The sequence below is a fragment of the Salmo salar genome, chromosome 27 (assembly GCF_965601325.2).
Source record: "Salmo salar chromosome 27, fSalSal1, whole genome shotgun sequence".
Lineage (NCBI taxonomy): Eukaryota > Metazoa > Chordata > Actinopteri > Salmoniformes > Salmonidae > Salmo > Salmo salar.
In genome coordinates, this window is record NC_138317.1 from 31,700,288 (window position 1) to 31,719,406 (window position 19,119).

General features: G+C 44.9%; 2 protein-coding genes across 4 annotated transcripts in view; one reads left to right on the plus strand and one right to left on the minus strand.

Moving 5' to 3' along the window:
- The window catches only part of LOC106588883 (inactive phospholipase C-like protein 2), a 46,902-nt gene extending 41,527 nt beyond the window's left edge, over window positions 1-5,375 (plus strand). Inside the window, exon 12 of the mRNA XM_082970210.1 lies at window positions 11-5,375. Coding sequence (XP_082826336.1) covers window positions 11-193 — 183 coding nt within the window. The 3' untranslated portion in view covers window positions 194-5,375. The remainder of the gene's footprint in view (window positions 1-10) is intronic.
- A 316-nt stretch (window positions 5,376-5,691) lies between these two features.
- LOC106588884 (TBC1 domain family, member 5) overlaps window positions 5,692-19,119 on the minus strand; it is a 28,441-nt gene continuing 15,013 nt past the window's right edge. For 2 of the 3 annotated variants that reach the window (XM_082970211.1, XM_082970212.1), the window contains 9 exons: window positions 18,596-18,702; window positions 15,337-15,422; window positions 14,946-15,229; window positions 14,686-14,742; window positions 12,884-13,095; window positions 12,596-12,695; window positions 9,385-9,464; window positions 7,305-7,571; window positions 5,692-7,061 (listed from right to left, as the gene is read on the minus strand). In XM_082970211.1, coding sequence (XP_082826337.1) covers window positions 6,780-7,061; window positions 7,305-7,571; window positions 9,385-9,464; window positions 12,596-12,695; window positions 12,884-13,095; window positions 14,686-14,742; window positions 14,946-15,229; window positions 15,337-15,422; window positions 18,596-18,702 — 1,475 coding nt within the window. In that variant the 3' untranslated portion in view covers window positions 5,692-6,779. The remainder of the gene's footprint in view (window positions 7,062-7,304; window positions 7,572-9,384; window positions 9,465-12,595; window positions 12,696-12,883; window positions 13,096-14,685; window positions 14,743-14,945; window positions 15,230-15,336; window positions 15,423-18,595; window positions 18,703-19,119) is intronic. The other variant, XM_082970213.1, reaches the window with a different exon arrangement.

Genomic DNA, 19,119 nt, shown 5'->3' on the forward strand with positions numbered 1-19,119 from the left:
TCTCTCTCAGGGGCAGGCAGACCTGCTGAAACGGGCTAAGACTGAGGTGCAGGAGAACATAAAGCAGGTCCACTACGCTGCCCTGACCTCTAACCTCAGTAAGGGCGGGACAGGAGAGACAACTCACACCCGGCGCAGCCTGGACGCCCCTCCTTCAGTGTCGGGTACAGCTCCGGCAAGAAGTTTCCCTTAGGCACAGACAGGTCTAGGAACAGTTTACCTGTCTGAAATTATATATTGAACCATAAGGGGGAAATGTAAAATCTGACCGTAGGTCAGTTTCTAAGAGCACAATCGTCCTATTCTGAGGATTGGCAGGGTGATAAGAATTTGCTACATTCGTTCTATAGTGATAGGCTCCTTCTGCATCTCACTCGGGGGCTGCTGGAGATTAGTCTGCCATTTCCTCCACACAACGATGAGGAGGAAGGAAGATGGACACAGTTGAAGAGAAAAACTCCTGTTATAGCACTGGAGGAGGAGTAATGTCAAAGACACTGGAGACAGGAATGTAGAGAGGAATGAAGGAATGAGGTCTGAGAGAAAGAGAGAGACAATCAGACTGCCCTGTCCCCTAAGTATGCAGCTGTAAATAAGAAATGTTTAATCCTGCTCTCTATGGGACCGATTCAGACCTGAGTTATGCACTTGTAAATGGAACTAATTCCCTTTTTATGCGCTTTTCTCTAAAACGTAGTCTGTGCTTGAATTTAAAAAATGTTTCAGCCAGCTATTCTTTCGGGTGGAGATCAGAGAAATGAATAAATAAAAAAACTGAAATATTACATTTACATAAGTATTCAGATCCTTTACTCTGTACTTTTTGAAGCATCTTTGGCAGTGATTACAGCATCGAATCTTCATGGATATGATGCTACAAGCTTGGGACACCTGTATTTGGGGTGTCCCAACCTTCTCTGCAGATCCTCTCAAGCTCTGTCAGGTTGGATGGGGAGCATTGTTGCACAGCTATTTTTAGGTCTCTCCAGAGATGTTCGATCGGGTTCAAGTCCGGGCTCTGGCTAGGCCACTCAAGGACATTGAGACTTATCCCGAAGCCACTCCTGCATTGTCTTGGCTGTGTGCTTAGGGTCGTTGTCCTGTTGGAAGGTGAACCTTCACCCCAGTCTGAGGTCCTGAGCGCTCTGGAGCAGGTTTTCATCAAGGATCTCTCTGTACTTTGCTCCATTCATCTTACCCTCGATTTAGATGCACTATTGTAAAGTGGTTGTTCCACTGGATATCATAAGGTGAATGCACCAATTTGTAAGTCGCTCTGGATAAGAGCGTCTGCTAAATGACTTAAATGTAAATGTAAATGATCCTGACTAGTCTCCCAGTTCCTGCCTCTGAAAAACATTCCCACAGCATGATGCTGCCACCACCATGCTTCCCCGTAGGGATGGTGCCAGGTTTCCTCCAGACTTGACGCTTGGCATTGACGCTTGATGGTTGTCCTTCTGGAAGGTTCTCCCATCTCCTCAGAACTCTAGAGCTCTATCAGATTGACCATCAGGTTCTTGGTCACCTCCCTGACCAAGGCCCATCTCCCCCGATTGCTCAGTTTGGCCGGGCGGCCAGCTCTAGGAAGAGTCTTGGTTGTTCCAAACTTCTTCCATTTAAGAATGATGGAGGCCACTGTGTTCTTGGGGACCTTCAATGCTGCAGACATTTTTTGTTACCCTTCCGCAGATTGGTGCCTTGACACAATCCATTGAATCAATTGAATTTACCACAGGAGGACTCCAATCAAGTTGTAGAAACATATGAAGGATGATCAATGGAAACAGGATGCAGCTGAGCTCAATTTTGAGTCTCATAGCAAAGGGTCTGAATACTTATGTAAGGTAAACATTTTTTATACATTTGCAAACATTTCTAAAAACCTGTTCGCTTTATCATTGAGGTATTGTGTGTAGTTTGCTGAACTTTTTTATTTAATCAATTTTAGAATAAGGCTAACGTAACTAAATGTGGAAAAAGTCAAGGGGTCTGAATACTTTGCGAATGGCGCTGTATTCTTACCTTAATTCCACCAACTTTACGTGCGAGGAAAGGTAAGGTGGAACAACCTGTCGGGTTCCAGGTGGAACAACTTCTACTTAATTTATTCCTGATACAAATAACACCATTCTCCACACAGTCATTTACAAATTGATAAGAGCTACTGATTTGGTCTAGATAAATCAGTAAACCATTTGGATAAGGGGATAGTAAATATATATTACAATTGTTTAGAACTATTTTACCTTGATGATCGCTCCAGATGAATGTAAAACCATTCATATGTCAGTAAACTGAAGCATATCAACATATCAACTTTTCCACAGGGAATTTGATGAAATGCTGGCCTTATAACTTGCAGGGATGAAATGTGGAGACTCAAGCTATAGGCTTCTGTAGTTATGCGCAAATAATAGTATAGCGCCAAACCTACCGAGTTGATTTATAGAATGTTTTAATTATATGCCCCGACTTCTCACCGTATTTTTTTACAATTTGTATTCTGTTAAATATTAGCCACTATCAGTAGTCACCGTCCATTTTACCCACATACATTTATAACTGTGACTTTAATGTTAGTTTCTTTGCATTTTGCATCATTCCATTACATTGTTAGTTTACCTTTATTTCCTATGTCACGTTCATGTGGCTGTTCCAGAGGATTGCTAGCAATAGTGGATCATATAAGGATAAAGTATTACAAGTTGTGCAATAATTTGGGACCTGCAGCCTATTTGAATCATTATGGAATGCAGACCATACGTAGTAGTTTAAACCTGGACCCTGTTTGCACGGTTCACGACCACTGAACTGTTGTCATCACAGTTCCATGACAAATACCAACATGGTCAGTGAGGATTATTAGGGTAGATTTATAGGACTACTGTTCCAACCCCTATTGGGTTTCTCACCTTCCAATATTTAATGAATTGAACAATTGAATACGGCAACTTTCAGGATGAATCAAACCACTATTTTTGATTCACCAATATATTTTGTGCATAAAAGCCATCCAAAAGTATTTTTTTTATTTTTCAGAAATACTTTCCTAACCCTAAATAATATACAATGATGTGAGTATTTTTAAATCTACCAATTGGTGCTGAAAAGGAGACGTCTATTTACATGGCTTTCTTTCATTAATCCCTAATATTCTGAACAGTTCTTTCCATAAATTGTCTGGCGAGAAAATTCTAATCAAAAGGTACGCCAAATTTTAAGGGGTGGCTTTAGATAAATGTACTGAAAACTAACTCCACAAGAAAATATGTTGGTCAGCCAGTGGGAGGGTTTTCAGCTGTGTAATTACATTTTATTCAGCACGCGTAAGGGAACCACACCTGCAAAGCCAATTACGCACCTACATAAGGTAAGTCTGAATAACAACTACTGACAAGTGAGTAGGAAAGGGTTGCGTAGGAAAAGTGTACATTTCCTAAGTCTGAATCGGGCCCTATATGCAATGTTTGTTACTCTTGGTTTGTGTTTATTTTGGGGGAAGTGAGGAGAGGGTTTTCAGGGTCATTAAACTATACAGTCCCTTCAGAAAGTATTCACACCCCTTGCTTTTTTTCAAAATGTGTTACAGCCTCTATTTTAAATTGATTCAATTTAGGACACTACCCATCCTGACAACTTGGCCCTGAAGCTTTTGGAAGTTCATTTCTGTACCTTTATTGTGAAATGTGTAGCTTCCAGAAGCTTTAAAATGAGGGCCAGATTGTCAGGATGGGTAGTGTACTGTATGAGTACACATTAATTACAAGTAAGCATCCTTCAAGATACACAGGATTTAGCTAGTTAAAATGAAGTGTAACAACTAGTAATTACATTGTACTATGTGTTGAAAGTGTTTTTCCACATCTGGGATGCCACCCAAATTAGATCCCAGTCAGTGAGTTTGACCTACTGATCTGTTTTTACCTGAGCAACCAAGTTAACCCAGATGGTACACTTTATTTTGGGGTCAAGTGCTAGCAACAACACTGAGCGGAGATATAGTTTGAACAGTGCACATTCAAGGCTAAGTAATTACAGCCTATTGAGCATAAGCTATAATCTCAGACACCCAGCACATTCACGACGGATCACAACCTGTGTGGCAGTTGTTACTGTATGCAGCTGAGAAGAAGCGAAACACTAAGTTGGTGAATTTAGTGGAAACCTGCCCATTGGTAACAAGTATTCATTGTTACACCCTTGTATTTACATACAATTACACAAACTTGTTAGTTACAGTACTTGTTACACTGTAATAAGGACCCCTTCAAACTAACTTTTACCGGAAAAGGAGGTGTGAATATTTTTTGAAGGCCTGTAGCAAAAAGTGAAACTGATTGACAGAAGTGTGTGTGCTTCAGGAGGCTGATACAGAATGTGTGTGACACTGTGTGAATGCTACTGATATCTAATAATACAATATGCCATTTAGCAGACGCTTTTATCCAAAGCAACTTACAGCACTGCATACTGAAGTTGCAAATGCCAGCAGTCTACCAACTGAGCCACTGAGATGTTTTTTTCTCAGCATCTCCGGGTACAGTGGAACAGAAAAACGTAGACATGTGTACGTAGAATTTCAATGTGTAGAACGGCATCCCCCTTCATGTAAATTATACCATAATGGAAGGACTGGCTGGCATTTTGAGTGTCCTCAGAGGGGGGAAAACTTAGGGGACATGGCTGACGTTAAACCCATATTTATTTTCTGAATTGGTTACAGTTGGGTTAGTTTCAGATTTGGACTAGTTGGGCTGTTAATGGGATGCTGGTCAGAAATGGCACTTAGCTTATTCTCACTAGCAGTCAGAATTGCTATGGTCAGAAGGGCCAAGCATGTTCTACTCATCCTAACTCTATGGATGTCTATATTGGTGGCATAGGGTTAATGGAACTCAACCAGACAGTGTTAATGGTTCAACTCTATCAAAAACAATTTAACAGTATTTCAAGTTCTCCTTCCATGGCACTTTGACCACCGCTTTATGGTGTTGTGTGTCACATTACAGAATTTATATCTGGTTATATCCTCTGAGTAAAATATTACTGAACTTTTACAAAATGGTAATTTACAATCATTTGTCTTAAGTCAGTGCGACAAATCTGCCTGCACTGAGGGATGAGCATTGCTTAGATGCCACCTGTCGGAAGACAATGGTTGGCGTCTTGAAAACCTGTTTTTCACCTGATGTTGTAAGATAAGTTGTCTCTTGATAAATTGACATCAATATCTCCTCCAAACCATATCCATTAGATGTATTACCAGACCCAAACTAGGATGCAGTTGTAAATGAGAACTTGTTCTCAACTGGCCTACCTGGTTAAAAAAAGATGAAAAAAACTATATGCAAATAAACCAATTAATTTATAAACTGGCTGTGTCTTTAATACCATAAAACAGTGCTTTCAAAATCACACAGCTTTGACCCTGGACTGTTGATAGCCACACATGCAAGCAGAGACAAAACCAGGGCCTGACATCAAAGAGAAGCCACAAAGTAATGGACTGGCATTTTCAAATGTCACACACACATCAGTCTGGTCCTCACTTTGACTGACAACTCTCCAAACACTAAGGGGTCAGGCTCTATTCAATTTGTACAGCTGAGTTGTACTCACAACTCAGCATGTTGCTACAGACTACAATGTCCTGTTGAAAAGCAGTACAAAGCCACAACGACACAGGCATACTTTAGCAAGAGCAATGCTTTTATTGGTCTAGTTAATCTGGGTTATCCCTTGTGTGCAATGCTTTACTTGGCTACCACAGGAAGCAAGAGAACTAAATACAAGGATACCGGAAATAATGAAACCTATGTTATTATTCCATAGATAGAATTAATTTCTTTAAAAAAAAAAAAAAAAAAAAAAAAACGTTGACCTTGTAATGCAGTGCAGGTTAAAATAGCTTCTAACAACGTCAAGGAGAAAGAGAGGGAGTCAGGTAATCTGTCAGCATGGTTTACAGGCACTGGTTAAGAGTACGTAGAAGTTGTCCCTAACAACTGATACAGTATCAGATCTTTTAAAATCCCCCTAATGGTAGGTGAAGGACTAGCGATTGGGAATCTGATCCTAGATCTGTTAAGAGCAACTTCTCTTGAACAGTTAAAGACCAATCAAAGAGATGACTTGTCTTACCGCCATTCATCTTTAGACACAGGCATTAGATGGACAGACAGCTCCCCCACCTGGAGAAACAGGGTACTACCCTTCAATTACTACATACAGTGAGAAGGGAAAGGATTCCCCACACTGATAAATGCAGTATGAATTACAGCTCCTGAGGGTAGCCTGTAGTGAACGGTCTAGTGGTGCCATGTCGTGGCAAAATGGGTATTACTATTAAAGTCACTTGTCTTGAAGTCAGAGGTGGGGTTGGATAACTGCTAAGTCCCAAGCATACAGGAGGGCAGGCAATAGGCATAGGAGAGATCTATAGTATTCTAGAAGGAATACAGATCAGGTTAGAGAGGGTAATGTGTCAGACATGATGAGGACAGAAAGGAGATTATAAAGTATTGGCTGCCTGACAGTAGGTAGGCTGTCATAGCCTAGTCCACATGTGCAAGTTTGATCCAGCAGTGGCACATTGGTTTCCCCCTGTGAAACAGCATATCCTCCAGGTTGGGATGAAGTAACCTCCTAAAGACTGATCTAAGGTCAGTTTTGCATTTCTCCCCCTAATGGTTAAGGTGGGGATAAGGGGATTGATAAACTGATCCTACATCTCTGGTTAGGGGTAACTCCCACCCAGATCAGTACAGTATAGTCCCTCACAGGTCCTGGGGGTTGACGATGGTGAAGTCATAGTCTTTGCTGTGAGTGCTGCCCTCGTCTGGGCTGGAGGAGCCAGACGCTGCGCCCATCAGGGGGTCCTGGAACACCCCCACGCCCTCCGGCTCCACCCTGAGCGAGCCACGGAGCAGTCTGATTGGAGGGGTCCTCTCGGCCCCTCCCTCAGTGGGCTGCAGCTCTCCATCCTGCGAGACCAGGATGTAGTCGTCCCAGTTCTTCCCCTCCGAACCCACAGACAGAGAGGACTCTGGGGGAGACGCCTGCATGGGGAGACAAGAGGCTTGTTCAACACTGCTGCTGACAGGCTGATCTACAAATCACCTTGTATCATAAATAAAGTCACCATTTACCCACAACGCATCAAAACAAATTATGCATAGGGGATGTATACGAAGTGGTGGGATATCGGAACGAGTGTGAATGGTCTCTATTTGCAAGTACCAAAGTATGCAAGGGTACACTGCAAAGAGTGCATGTATGAATACAACCATGTGTGTGTTCACCTGTTGCTCTGACGCCATGTGCTCATGCTCTTCCTCCTCCTCCTCCTCCTCCTCTCGGTCCTTCTGTTTTCCATCACCGTCGCCACGCTGCGGTGTGGCCTGGAAGGGGTGTTTGTCATGGTGACGGTTGGCGAGCTGTTCTACGATGGCTGCAGCGGCATTGGAGGCGTGGTCATAGTGGTCATCAGCGATGGTGATCTCCTCGTTCTCCTCAGCCTCCAGCAGACTCTGGTTGAAACGCAGCGCTCCCTTCAGGATGTCCTTGATCTGACGGATTCATTCATAAACACACAGAGCAAGTCATGATGCCCCACACACACACACACACTACAAAGAACACACGAACTGACAACACATATGGTTAAATGACAATATATAATGGCGCTGGAAGTATGGCAGCAGTTTTACGGTCTCCTAACCAATTGTGCTATTATGTGTTTTTTTTACGTTATTTGTAACTTATTTTGTACATAATGTTTCTGCAACCGTATCTTACGGGAGAAAAAAGCTTCTGGATATCAGGACAGCGATCACTCACCTCGTTCTGGAAGAATAAGCAGACCACCGTAGTCCCCATTCCCAAGAACACCAAGGTAACCTGCCTAAATGACTAGCACTCACATCTGTAGCCATGAAATGCTTTGAAAGGGTGGTCATGGCTCACATCACCATTATCCCAGAAACCCTAGACCCACTCCGATTTGCATACCGCCCCAACAGATGATGCACTCTACACTGCCCTAGACAAAAGGAACACCTACAGTTGGGGGAAAAAAGTATTTGATCCCCTGCTGATTTTGTACGTTTGCCCACTTACAAAGAAATGATCAGTCTATAATTTTAATAGGTTTATTTGAACAGTGAGAGACAGAATAACAAAAAAATCCAGAAAAACAGATGTAAAAAATGTTATAAAATGATTAGCATTTTAATGAGGGAAATAAGTGGAGAGCTTCAAGTTCCTTGGTGTCCACATCACCAACAAACTAACATGGTCCAAGCACACCAAGACAGTCGTGTAGAGGGCACGACTAAACCTATTCCCCCTCAGGAGACTGAAAAGATTTGGCATGGGTCCTCAGATCTTCAAAAGGTTCTACAGCTGCACCATCGAGAGCATCCTGACTGGTTGCATCCGCGCCTGGTATGGCAACTGCTCGGCCTCCGACCACAAAGCACTAAAGAGGGTAGTGCGTACGGCCCAGTACATCTCCGAGGCCAAGCTTCCAGCCATCCAGGACCTCTATACCAGGTGGTGTCAGAGGACGGCCCTACATTTTCTTTATTTTTTTTATATCAAAAAGACTCCAGCCACGCTAGTCGTAGACTGTTCTCTCTGCTACAGCAGGGCAAGCTGTACCGGAGTGCCAAGTCTAGGTCCAAGAGGCTTCTAAACAGCTTCTACCCCCAAGCCATAAGACTCCTGAACATCTAGTCAAATAGCTACCCAGACTATGTGCATTGTTCCCCCCCTTACGCTGCTGCTACTCCCTGTGTATTATCTACGCAGTCACTAACGCTACCTACATATTACCTCGACTAACCTGTGTCCCCGCACAGTGACTCTGTACTGGTACCCCCTGTATATAGCCCCGCTACTGTTATTTTACTGCTGCTCTTTAATTATTTGTATTTATTACTTAGAACTGCGTTGTTGGTCAGGGGCTTTGAAGTAAGCATTTCACTGTAAGGTCTACCTACACCTGTTGTATTCAGAATTTCACTGTAAGGTCTACCTACACCTGTTGTATTCAGCATTTCACTGTAAGGTCTACCTACACCTGTTGTATTCAGCATTTCACTGTAAGGTCTACCTACACCTGTTGTATTCAGCATTTCACTGTAAGGTCTACCTACACCTGTTGTATTCAGCATTTCACTGTAAGGTCTACCTACACCTGTTGTATTCAGCATTTCACTGTAAGGTCTACCTACACCTGTTGTATTCAGCATTTCACTGTAAGGTCTACCTACACCTGTTGTATTCAGCATTTCACTGTAAGGTCTACCTACACCTGTTGTATTCAGCAAATGTGACAATTAAAATGTGATTTATGCACAAATGCATACACACACACACCTGTTTGAGTCCAGCCAGTGACACCAACACCTCATCCTCTTTCTCCAGGTGCTCCTGTAGGATCACCTCCTGGATCTTACCTGAGACAGACAGACATCAGATCACAGATATAGCAGTAACACACAGCCAACCAGTTTTAACCACACAACTGAGTACACGTGTATACTGATTTAAAATCACTAGATTGCTCAAAACATCACTGTGGTTATAGGTTAACTCAGCCATTCTCAACTGGTGGGTCATGACTCAGTCTGAGTAAAAACTATGTATTTTTCTGAGAAAAAAAATACTCCAGTCTTAACATAAAACGAATAAAACTATGTAGATATGGAATGCCGTTTGGGTCTTTGCGTGTCAAAATGTTAAATAAGCTTTTAATTTGGCACGTCAAATAACAACTATATTATAGAATGTTGTGTGCGCTGAATTTGCATGTGCAAGCCAAGCGCCACCACTACGATCAGTAGCACTGTTAAAGCAGAAAAAAATGAAGACATCTGCAAACAAGTACATACCGGCCACAATGAGTTTTCAATACCACTTTGGTAAGAAGACATTTATTTGTTCGACTGAATGGGAAAACGTCTAAACATTTGAAATAAGATGCAGGATCAACAAGCAGGATTAAAAAAAAATGTAAGCAAGGTAGTCCAACATTCTCCCGGACTTGCAACAATCCCAGAGGCTGGGGAGAACGGATGGGGATCCTGCTGCTTCAAGTCCCTACTGCTTCTGCCTGCCAGCCAGCCACATCCCAAGTAATTGCACCCGATTCAACCTAGCTTGTCAATATAAAATACAGAATAATAATGAAGCATTTTGTCAACATTGATAACAGTTTGGAAATTGTAGCCAGGCTGTCACCCTACTATGTTGACTTTGGTTTGCATTATGATAAAGTCACTCATAAATATCTTTGATACAGATGTTATTAGCAACTTCTGGGATTGCTAGCTAGCTAGCTAGCTTTAGCTTGGTATCTCGCTAGCACCAATGCAACCACCCTGAAAATATTGACCAAAAACTGCAACCATTTTCAATATTCTTAGCAATGATTTAGGAATCCATGTGACTAAGTATTACCCAGGCAGCCACTTGTTCTCCTATTCTAAATCGAACTTCTGTTCATTAAAATAACTAGCTAGATAAGTAAATAAACAAGGTAGCCAGCTACCTAGCCCAGTTACCCCCAAACTAATGTATTAAGACTGGACCCGACACTTATGTGAAGCTAGCCACAATAAGGATTAGTCAAGTGGAATTTGCAATTCGCTTTCTAAATAAAAAGGTCCCTCTTTGAAAGTAATGCAAATGGATACAAATAGTGGAATTAAGCAATATTTGGACTAGATGATACTGAACAAGGTTGAAATGTTATGTAAATTCAACAAAAGACAATTAGTTAATTTGACAAAACAAATCTGTTGAAGTCGCACTGTTGATGTATTAGACTTCAGTATGCATTGGGGCATACTTGTATTTCACTGTCAAGCCTTACCCAATTTCATTGATCCACAATCCATAGGTATCAGTCTACTCAGTAACACCCACAGAACACAACTGTGAAGAGTCCACACATTTTTGCAGCGTAGCTCTTGCGAGACTGACTATGGGAAATCACCTCCCCAGTCTACCTATTGTGGGTATTGACATTCCTATTGCACTGTACAGCCTTAAGAATACAGTATGCCCCCAATGCAATTCTAAAGTCTAACATATCCACAGAGTGATTTGAACCGATTTGTCAAATTAACAAATTGTCTTTTGTTGCATTTATATAACATTCCAACCTTGTTTAGCACCAACTATGGCATGATTCTCTATTTGCGTCACTTTCAATGAGGGACTTTTATTTTGAAGGCAAACCGCTAGCTTCACATAGGTGGGTCCGACCATCATCAACCAAATACTAAAACGGTCTTGTAAATTATGGATATAAGTAAATAAAAGGATATTACCCCCTTCTCCCCAATTTTGTGATATCCAATTGCAATCTCGTCTCATCGCTGCAACACCCCAACGGGCTCGGTTGAGTCACGTGTCCTCCGAAACATGACCCGCCAAACCACTCTTCTTAACACCCGCCCACTTAATCCGGAAGCCAGCCACACCAATGTGTCGGAGGAAACACTGTCCACCTGACGACCAAGTCGCCCTGCAGGCACCCGGCCCGCCACAAGGAGTCGCTAGAGCGTGATGAGCCAAGTAAAGCCAACCCGGCCAAATCCTCCCCTGACCCAGACGACGCTGGGCCAATTGTGCGCCGCCCTATGGGACTCCCGGTCACGGCTGGTTGTGACACAGCCTGGGATCGAACCCGGGTCTGTAGTGACGCCTCAAGCACTGCTGCACCACTCAGGAGGCCAAATTATGGGTATTTTAAAATTATGAAACCTAGGTAGATAGCCAACTATAGCTACTGAAACAGATTGTCGTTTTGCTATGTTTTTTGAGGAGAACATAGCTTGCTGATGGATGCGAACAATCTTTGTTTCTGACCAGCACTGTCCCAGAGCTTGGGGAAGTGTGTGTCTGCCTCATGCGGCAGCGTCAGGTATGCGACACCAAACTTCACCAGCATCATAGCATAAGTATCGGTGAATGTCTATAAAATACGAATGAGTGTAATCAATGTGTAATAACTATGTTAAAAAAAAATTATGAACGTGTTAAATTATTATGTGACGTGCAGTCATATTCAGGTCCTGATTGGTCAACAACCTTATTTGTCAGGCCAAGTGTATGTGTGTAGAAATGATAATGGACCTATATTTTTAAACAACTTAACCTCTGAACTATTTCCAAAGGAGTTATTAGAAGCACTATTTAGCAGATTTGGTTGATTGTGTGCAACGCTGTCAAGGCAAAGGGTGGCTACTTTGAAGAATTTCAAATAACCCTCTGAATCAGAGAGGTGTGGGTAGATGCCTTACGTCGCCGTCCATGTCGTCCATGTCACCCGCGCCGGGGAGCAGTAGCTGGTTTTTTATTTTTATTTAACTTGGCAAGTCAGTGGGTTAACTGCCTTGTTCAGGGGCAGAACGATAGATTTTTATCTTGTCAGCTCGGGGATTTGATCCAGCAACCTTTCGGTTACTGGCCCAACGGTCTAACCGCTAGGCTACCTGCCGTCCCTGTTTGTTGGGTGTTAACTGCTCAAGGGCAGAACAGCTGATTTTTCCACTATTGTATTGGTAGTAGGTAGACTTACCAATATGTGTGTTCATCATCTTGGCACAGTACTTGCTCATGGCCTCCAGGTCGTTGATCTGACCCTGCAGGAAGGACACCTGGGCCTCCAACTCCTCCTCCTGACAACACAGAGGGGACAGAGAGTTTAGAGGTAGAGTGAAAGAGAGAGGGTGGATGGTTAGAGAGAAATGAGATGGCGCAATTAAGATAGGAGAGAGACTTGCAGAGACAGAGAGAGACAGAGAGAGACAGAGAGAGACAGAGAGAGACAGAGAGAGACAGAGAGAGACAGAGCTAGTGAACTCACCACCTCTTTCTTGCCCATCATGGTCTTGCTGTGGGAGCGGGAGCGAGTGATGTTGAAGAAGGAGTCCTTCTTGGTGGCCGAGAGGGGCGGAGACGAGGTGCTGGTGTCACTTTCCCTAGTGACAGGAAGGGGCGGGGATGCGGTGGTGTGACCCCGCCCTCCAGAGAGGCTCTCTATGCTGGGGGAGGAGCTAGCTGTCCTGGAGATTTGGCCTGAAAGAGAGAAACAGACACGTGGGCTGTGAGTAGCAGAGAGAGAGAAGAACAGATGGACCAGTCCAGTTGTCGACAACCTTGGTCCTGTAGAGCTGCATTTGATTAATCAAATACCTTTACCAGTGAGAACTTCCAGGTAGATACATGCTGGAACACCCAAGACATCGAAATAGATACAAATGTCCCAGCCGTTTAAACGTCTTGCTTAAATTCTACAACATGAGTCAACCATAACTCCTGTACAGAAAAGCCAAATATTACACAAAACAAGGGAACTCACAGAAAGCAGGACAAGCCAAGAACATAAAATGCAACACCAGCATCTCTTCAATGCATGAGTACGCTCCCATGCTCCAACGCTCCCACCTCCAACACTTAAAGAGTTGCAGTTAGTTTCAGAGTGGGTGGCAAGGAATAAGTTAGTCCTAAATATTTCAAAAATTATAGCCTTGTGTTTAGAACAAATCATTCACTAAATCTCAACTAAATCCTGTAATAAATATTGTGGAAATTGAGAATGTTGAGGTGACTAGACTGCTTGGAGTAACCCTGGATTGTAAACTGTCATGGTAAAAACATGTTGAAACAACAGTAGCTAAGATGGGTAGAAGTCTGTCCGTAATAAAGCACTGCTCTACCTTCTTAACACTATCAACAAGGGTTGTCACACCTGGAAAACTGTTCAGTCGTGTGCCACAAAAAGGGACTTAGGAAAATTGCAATTAGGTCAGGACAGGGCAGCACGGCTGGCCCTTGGATGTACACAGAGAGCTAATAATAATATGCATGTCAATCTCTCCTGGCTCAAAGTGGAGTAGAGATTGACTTCATCACTACTTGAATTTAATGAGAGGTATTGACATGTTGAAAGCACCGAGCTGTCTGTTTGAACTACTGGCGCACAGCTCGGACACCCATGGATACCCCACAAGACATGCCACCAGAGGTCTCTTCACAGTCCCCAAGTCCAGAACAGACTATGGGAGGTACACAGTACTACATAGAGCCAGTACATGGAACTCATCAAGTAACTGACACTAGCAGTAAAATTAGATAGAAAAAATAGAAAAGAAAACACCTTATGGAACAGCGAGGACTGTGAAGCAACACAAACGATAACATATGCACTATATACATGGATTTATTACTGTAGATATGTGGTAGTGGTGGAGTAGGGGCCTGAGGGCACACAGTATGCTGTGAAATCTGTCAATTATTGTAATGTTTCTTAAAATTGTATACATTTCCTTAATTTTGCTGGACCCCAGGAAGAGTAGCTGCTGCCTTGGCAGGAACTAATGGGGATCCATAAATACAAAACTCTGGACTGCCACAGTACTGCTGGCTTGTAGCGTTCAGTGATTGATTAAGACAAGGGTGAATGGGTGTTTGAACAATACGGCTGATCAATAATGCCATTTATTGACCGATTAATTAGTTGATTAAGTAACCAGGAGGAAAATAATACAGAAAGCCAGCAGTACTGTGACGGTCAAAGATCACTGTTGAAACTAACTGGTCAAAGGGAATGCAAAAACATGCCAGCACGTCACACACCACACAAGCAGGTGCTGTGGTAGCAGTTACCTTTTGTGTCAGGGAAAATGTGGGCAGGGACAGAAACCTGAGAGACTCCTCCTGAAACTACATTGAACAGACAGGAGAGTAAGGCTATGGTATCACTCGTGGACACACACACAGTCCATAGTTGAGTATTGCTATCATGTGCTTATTGAGTCAACCTTCTCGTGACGCAACTAAGCACCTGTATGTATGGACATGTGAGCTTCAGTGTACCTGTTCAGCGTAAAAGTGTGCGCGCGCACGTGCCTGATTCCGACCCTCACCTTTGCTCAGGTGGACAGGCATACTCTCAGACTTGAGTAGGCGGTGGTGCTGGGAATGGGGTGGTGTCTGCGTCTGCAGGGGTGCATGGCCAAACAACAAGGGCTCGGCCTGGGAGTGAGGACCTGCAGTGACGGGGGAGGGGGCAGACAGGACCTCGCTATTAATTGGAGAGATGCCGCTGGAACCACCCCCTGACAGAGCAGGGGCGATGAGCTTCCTACCGAAGCTGAGCAGACTGCTGGAGACCTTGTTGATGTTGAGAGGAGCCATCTTGCCACTGGCACTGAGAGAGGAGAAAAGAGAGAAAGGGTTAGTTAGCAGAATATTGTGAAACAACAGTGTGTGTGTTGTTTGTTACCATGACTGTTCCTCATGCGTGTGTCTGCTTACCGGGTGTTGTTGACCAGGTCTGCTCCTCTGGTCTTGTAATAGTCCAGATTCTGTTGAAACTGGTAGTTGGCTGGCCGAGGATTGTTCTAAAGGAAAAGGCATCAGTGAATACAGCTCATTAAATAGTGATCAAATCAATACAGTGATAAAATAGAGACGGTGTGAAGAATACTGTTGGGTGGGGATCCCCCACATAGCCTAGTCCCAGATCTGTGCTTTAGCCAACTACTCTGACTATCATGGTCATGTCCCAACTGCCTTAAATTGATAAATATCATAAAAACACGTGATTCAGCCACTTTTCTGTTTTTCCCTTCCCTCTCTCCACCCATCCTCTTTTCCCTAACCCTCATCTCTTCTGCCTCGAATGTCACCCATCTCCATCAATCCATCCCATCTCCCCCTGTACCACCCCAGGGGGAAATGGGGACGTGTCTGGACAATGCAGTCCGACCCGGGGCGGTTCTGTCACACCGGATCAGACCTCCACGTCTGTCAGGAACACCACACCATGATGGGACCAAGCAGTCACAATTTCTATGGGTCAGTGGTCAAATGGAGGAGACTGGACTGGACAGCTTGTGTGTGTTATTACCTTGGGATCTCTGAGGAACAGAGCCTTGTGTAGTAGGGTGTGGATGTCTCCTATAGGTGGGTAGTGTGTGTGTCTATTACCTTGGGGTCTCTGAGGAACAGAGCCTTGTGTAGTAGGGTGTGGATGTCTCCTATAGGTGGGTAGTGTGTGTGTTCTTACCTTGGGGTCTCTGAGGAACAGAGCCTTGTGTAGTAGGGTGTGGATGTCTCCTATAGGTGGGTAGTGTGTGTGTTCTTACCTTGGGGTCTCTGAGGAACAGAGCCTTGTGTAGTAGGGTGTGGATGTCTCCTATAGGTGGGTAGTGTGTGTTCTTACCTTGGGGTCTCTGAGGAACAGAGCCTTGTGTAGTAGGGTGTGGATGTCTCCTATAGGTGGGTAGTGTGTGTTCTTACCTTGGGGTCTCTGAGGAACAGAGCCTTGTGTAGTAGGGTGTGGATGTCTCCTATAGGTGGGTAGTGTGTGTTCTTACCTTGGGGTCTCTGAGGAACAGAGCCTTGTGTAGTAGGGTGTGGATGTCTCCTATAGGTGGGTAGTGTGTGTTCTTACCTTGGGGTCTCTGAGGAACAGAGCCTTGTGTAGTAGGGTGTGGATGTCTCCTATAGGTGGGTAGTGTGTGTTCTTACCTTGGGGTCTCTGAGGAACAGAGCCTTGTGTAGTAGGGTGTGGATGTCTCCTATAGGTGGGTAGTGTGTGTTCTTACCTTGGGGTCTCTGAGGAACAGAGCCTTGTGTAGTAGGGTGTGGATGTCTCCTATAGGTGGGTAGTGTGTGTTCTTACCTTGGGGTCTCTGAGGAACAGAGCCTTGTGTAGTAGGGTGTGGATGTCTCCTATAGGTGGGTAGTGTGTGTTCTTACCTTGGGGTCTCTGAGGAACAGAGCCTTGTGTAGTAGGGTGTGGATGTCTCCTATAGGTGGGTAGTGTGTGTTCTTACCTTGGGGTCTCTGAGGAACAGAGCCTTGTGTAGTAGGGTGTGGATGTCTCCTATAGGTGGGTAGTGTGTGTTCTTACCTTGGGATCTCTGAGGAACAGAGCCTTGTGTAGTAGGGTGTGGATGTCTCCTATAGGTGGGTAGTGTGTGTGTTCTTACCTTGGGGTCTCTGAGGAACAGAGCCTTGTGTAGTAGGGTGTGGATGTCTCCTATAGGTGGGTAGTGTGTGTGTTCTTACCTTGGGGTCTCTGAGGAACAGAGCCTTGTGTAGTAGGGTGTGGATGTCTTCTATAGGTGGGTAGTGTGTGTGTTCTTACCTTGGGGTCTCTGAGGAACAGAGCCTTGTGTAGTAGGGTGTGGATGTCTCCTATAGGTGGGTAGTGTGTGTGTTCTTACCTTGGGGTCTCTGAGGAACAGAGCCTTGTGTAGTAGGGTGTGGATGTCTCCTATAGGTGGGTAGTGTGTGTGTTCTTACCTTGGGGTCTCTGAGGAACAGAGCCTTGTGTAGTAGGGTGTGGATGTCTCCTATAGGTGGGTAGTGTGTGTGTTCTTACCTTGGGGTCTCTGAGGAACAGAGCCTTGTGTAGTAGGGTGTGGATGTCTCCTATAGGTGGGTAGTGTGTGTGTTCTTACCTTGGGGTCTCTGAGGAACAGAGCCTTGTGTAGTAGGGTGTGGATGTCTCCTATAGGTGGGTAGTGTGTGTGTTCTTACCTTGGGGTCTCTGAGGAACAGAGCCTTGTGTAGTAGGGTGTGGATGTCTCCTATAGGTGGGTAGTGTGTGTTCTTACCTTGGGGTCTCTGAGGAACAGAGCCTTGTGTAGTAGGGTGTGGATGTCTCCTATAGGTGGGTAGTGTGTGTGTGTGTTCTTACCTTGGGGTCTCTGAGGAACAGAGCCTTGTGTAGTAGGGTGTGGATGTCTCCTATAGGTGGGTAGTGTGTGTGTGTGTTCTTACCTTGGGGTCTCTGAGGAACAGAGCCTTGTGTAGTAGGGTGTGGATGTCTCCTATAGGTGGGTAGTGTGTGTGTTCTTACCTTGGGGTCTCTGAGGAACAGAGCCTTGTGTAGTAGGGTGTGGATGTCTCCTATAGGTGGGTAGTGTGTGTGTTCTTACCTTGGGGTCTCTGAGGAACAGAGCCTTGTGTAGTAGGGTGTGGATGTCTCCTATAGGTGGGTAGTGTGTGTTCTTACCTTGGGGTCTCTGAGGAACAGAGCCTTGTGTAGTAGGGTGTGGATGTCTCCTATAGGTGGGTAGTGTGTGTTCTTACCTTGGGGTCTCTGAGGAACAGAGCCTTGTGTAGTAGGGTGTGGATGTCTCCTATAGGTGGGTAGTGTGTGTGTTCTTACCTTGGGGTCTCTGAGGAACAGAGCCTTGTGTAGTAGGGTGTGGATGTCTCCTATAGGTGGGTAGTGTGTGTGTTCTTACCTTGGGGTCTCTGAGGAACAGAGCCTTGTGTAGTAGGGTGTGGATGTCTCCTATAGGTGGGTAGTGTGTGTTCTTACCTTGGGGTCTCTGAGGAACAGAGCCTTGTGTAGTAGGGTGTGGATGTCTCCTATAGGTGGGTAGTGTGTGTTCTTACCTTGGGATCTCTGAGGAACAGAGCCTTGTGTAGTAGGGTGTGGATGTCTCCTATAGGTGGGTAGTGTGTGTGTTCTTACCTTGGGATCTCTGAGGAACAGAGCCTTGTGTAGTAGGGTGTGGATGTCTCCTATAGGTGGGTAGGTGTGTGTTCTTACCTTGGGATCTCTGAGGAACAGAGCCTTGTGTAGTAGGGTGTGGATGTCTCCTATAGGTGGGTAGTGCATTAGAAGGCCCAGACAGGTCTGGAAGTTACTCGCTATCACTGAGACACAGGAAAAAAAACAAAGAGTTAGCAAGGCTCCGTGACAGACACACTAGCTAGCAGACAGACATGCTAGCAGACAGACAGGTAGGCTAGCAGGCAGGCTGGCTGAATAGCTGGTTGACTATAGCTGACTGTCTACGGCTGACTGTCTGACACTGAACGACGACGGCAGGCTGAACACTGGCCGGCCAGACGGCCGGCTGAACGACGACGGCAGGCTGAACGCTGGCCGGCCAGACGCTGGCTGAACGACGACGGCAGGCTGAACGCTGGCCGGCCAGACGCTGGCCGAACGACGACGGCAGGCTGAACGCTGGCCGGCCAGACGCTGGCTGAACGACGACGGCAGGCTGAACGCTGGCCGGCCAGACGCTGGCTGAACGACGACGGCAGGCTGAACGCTGGCCGAATGCT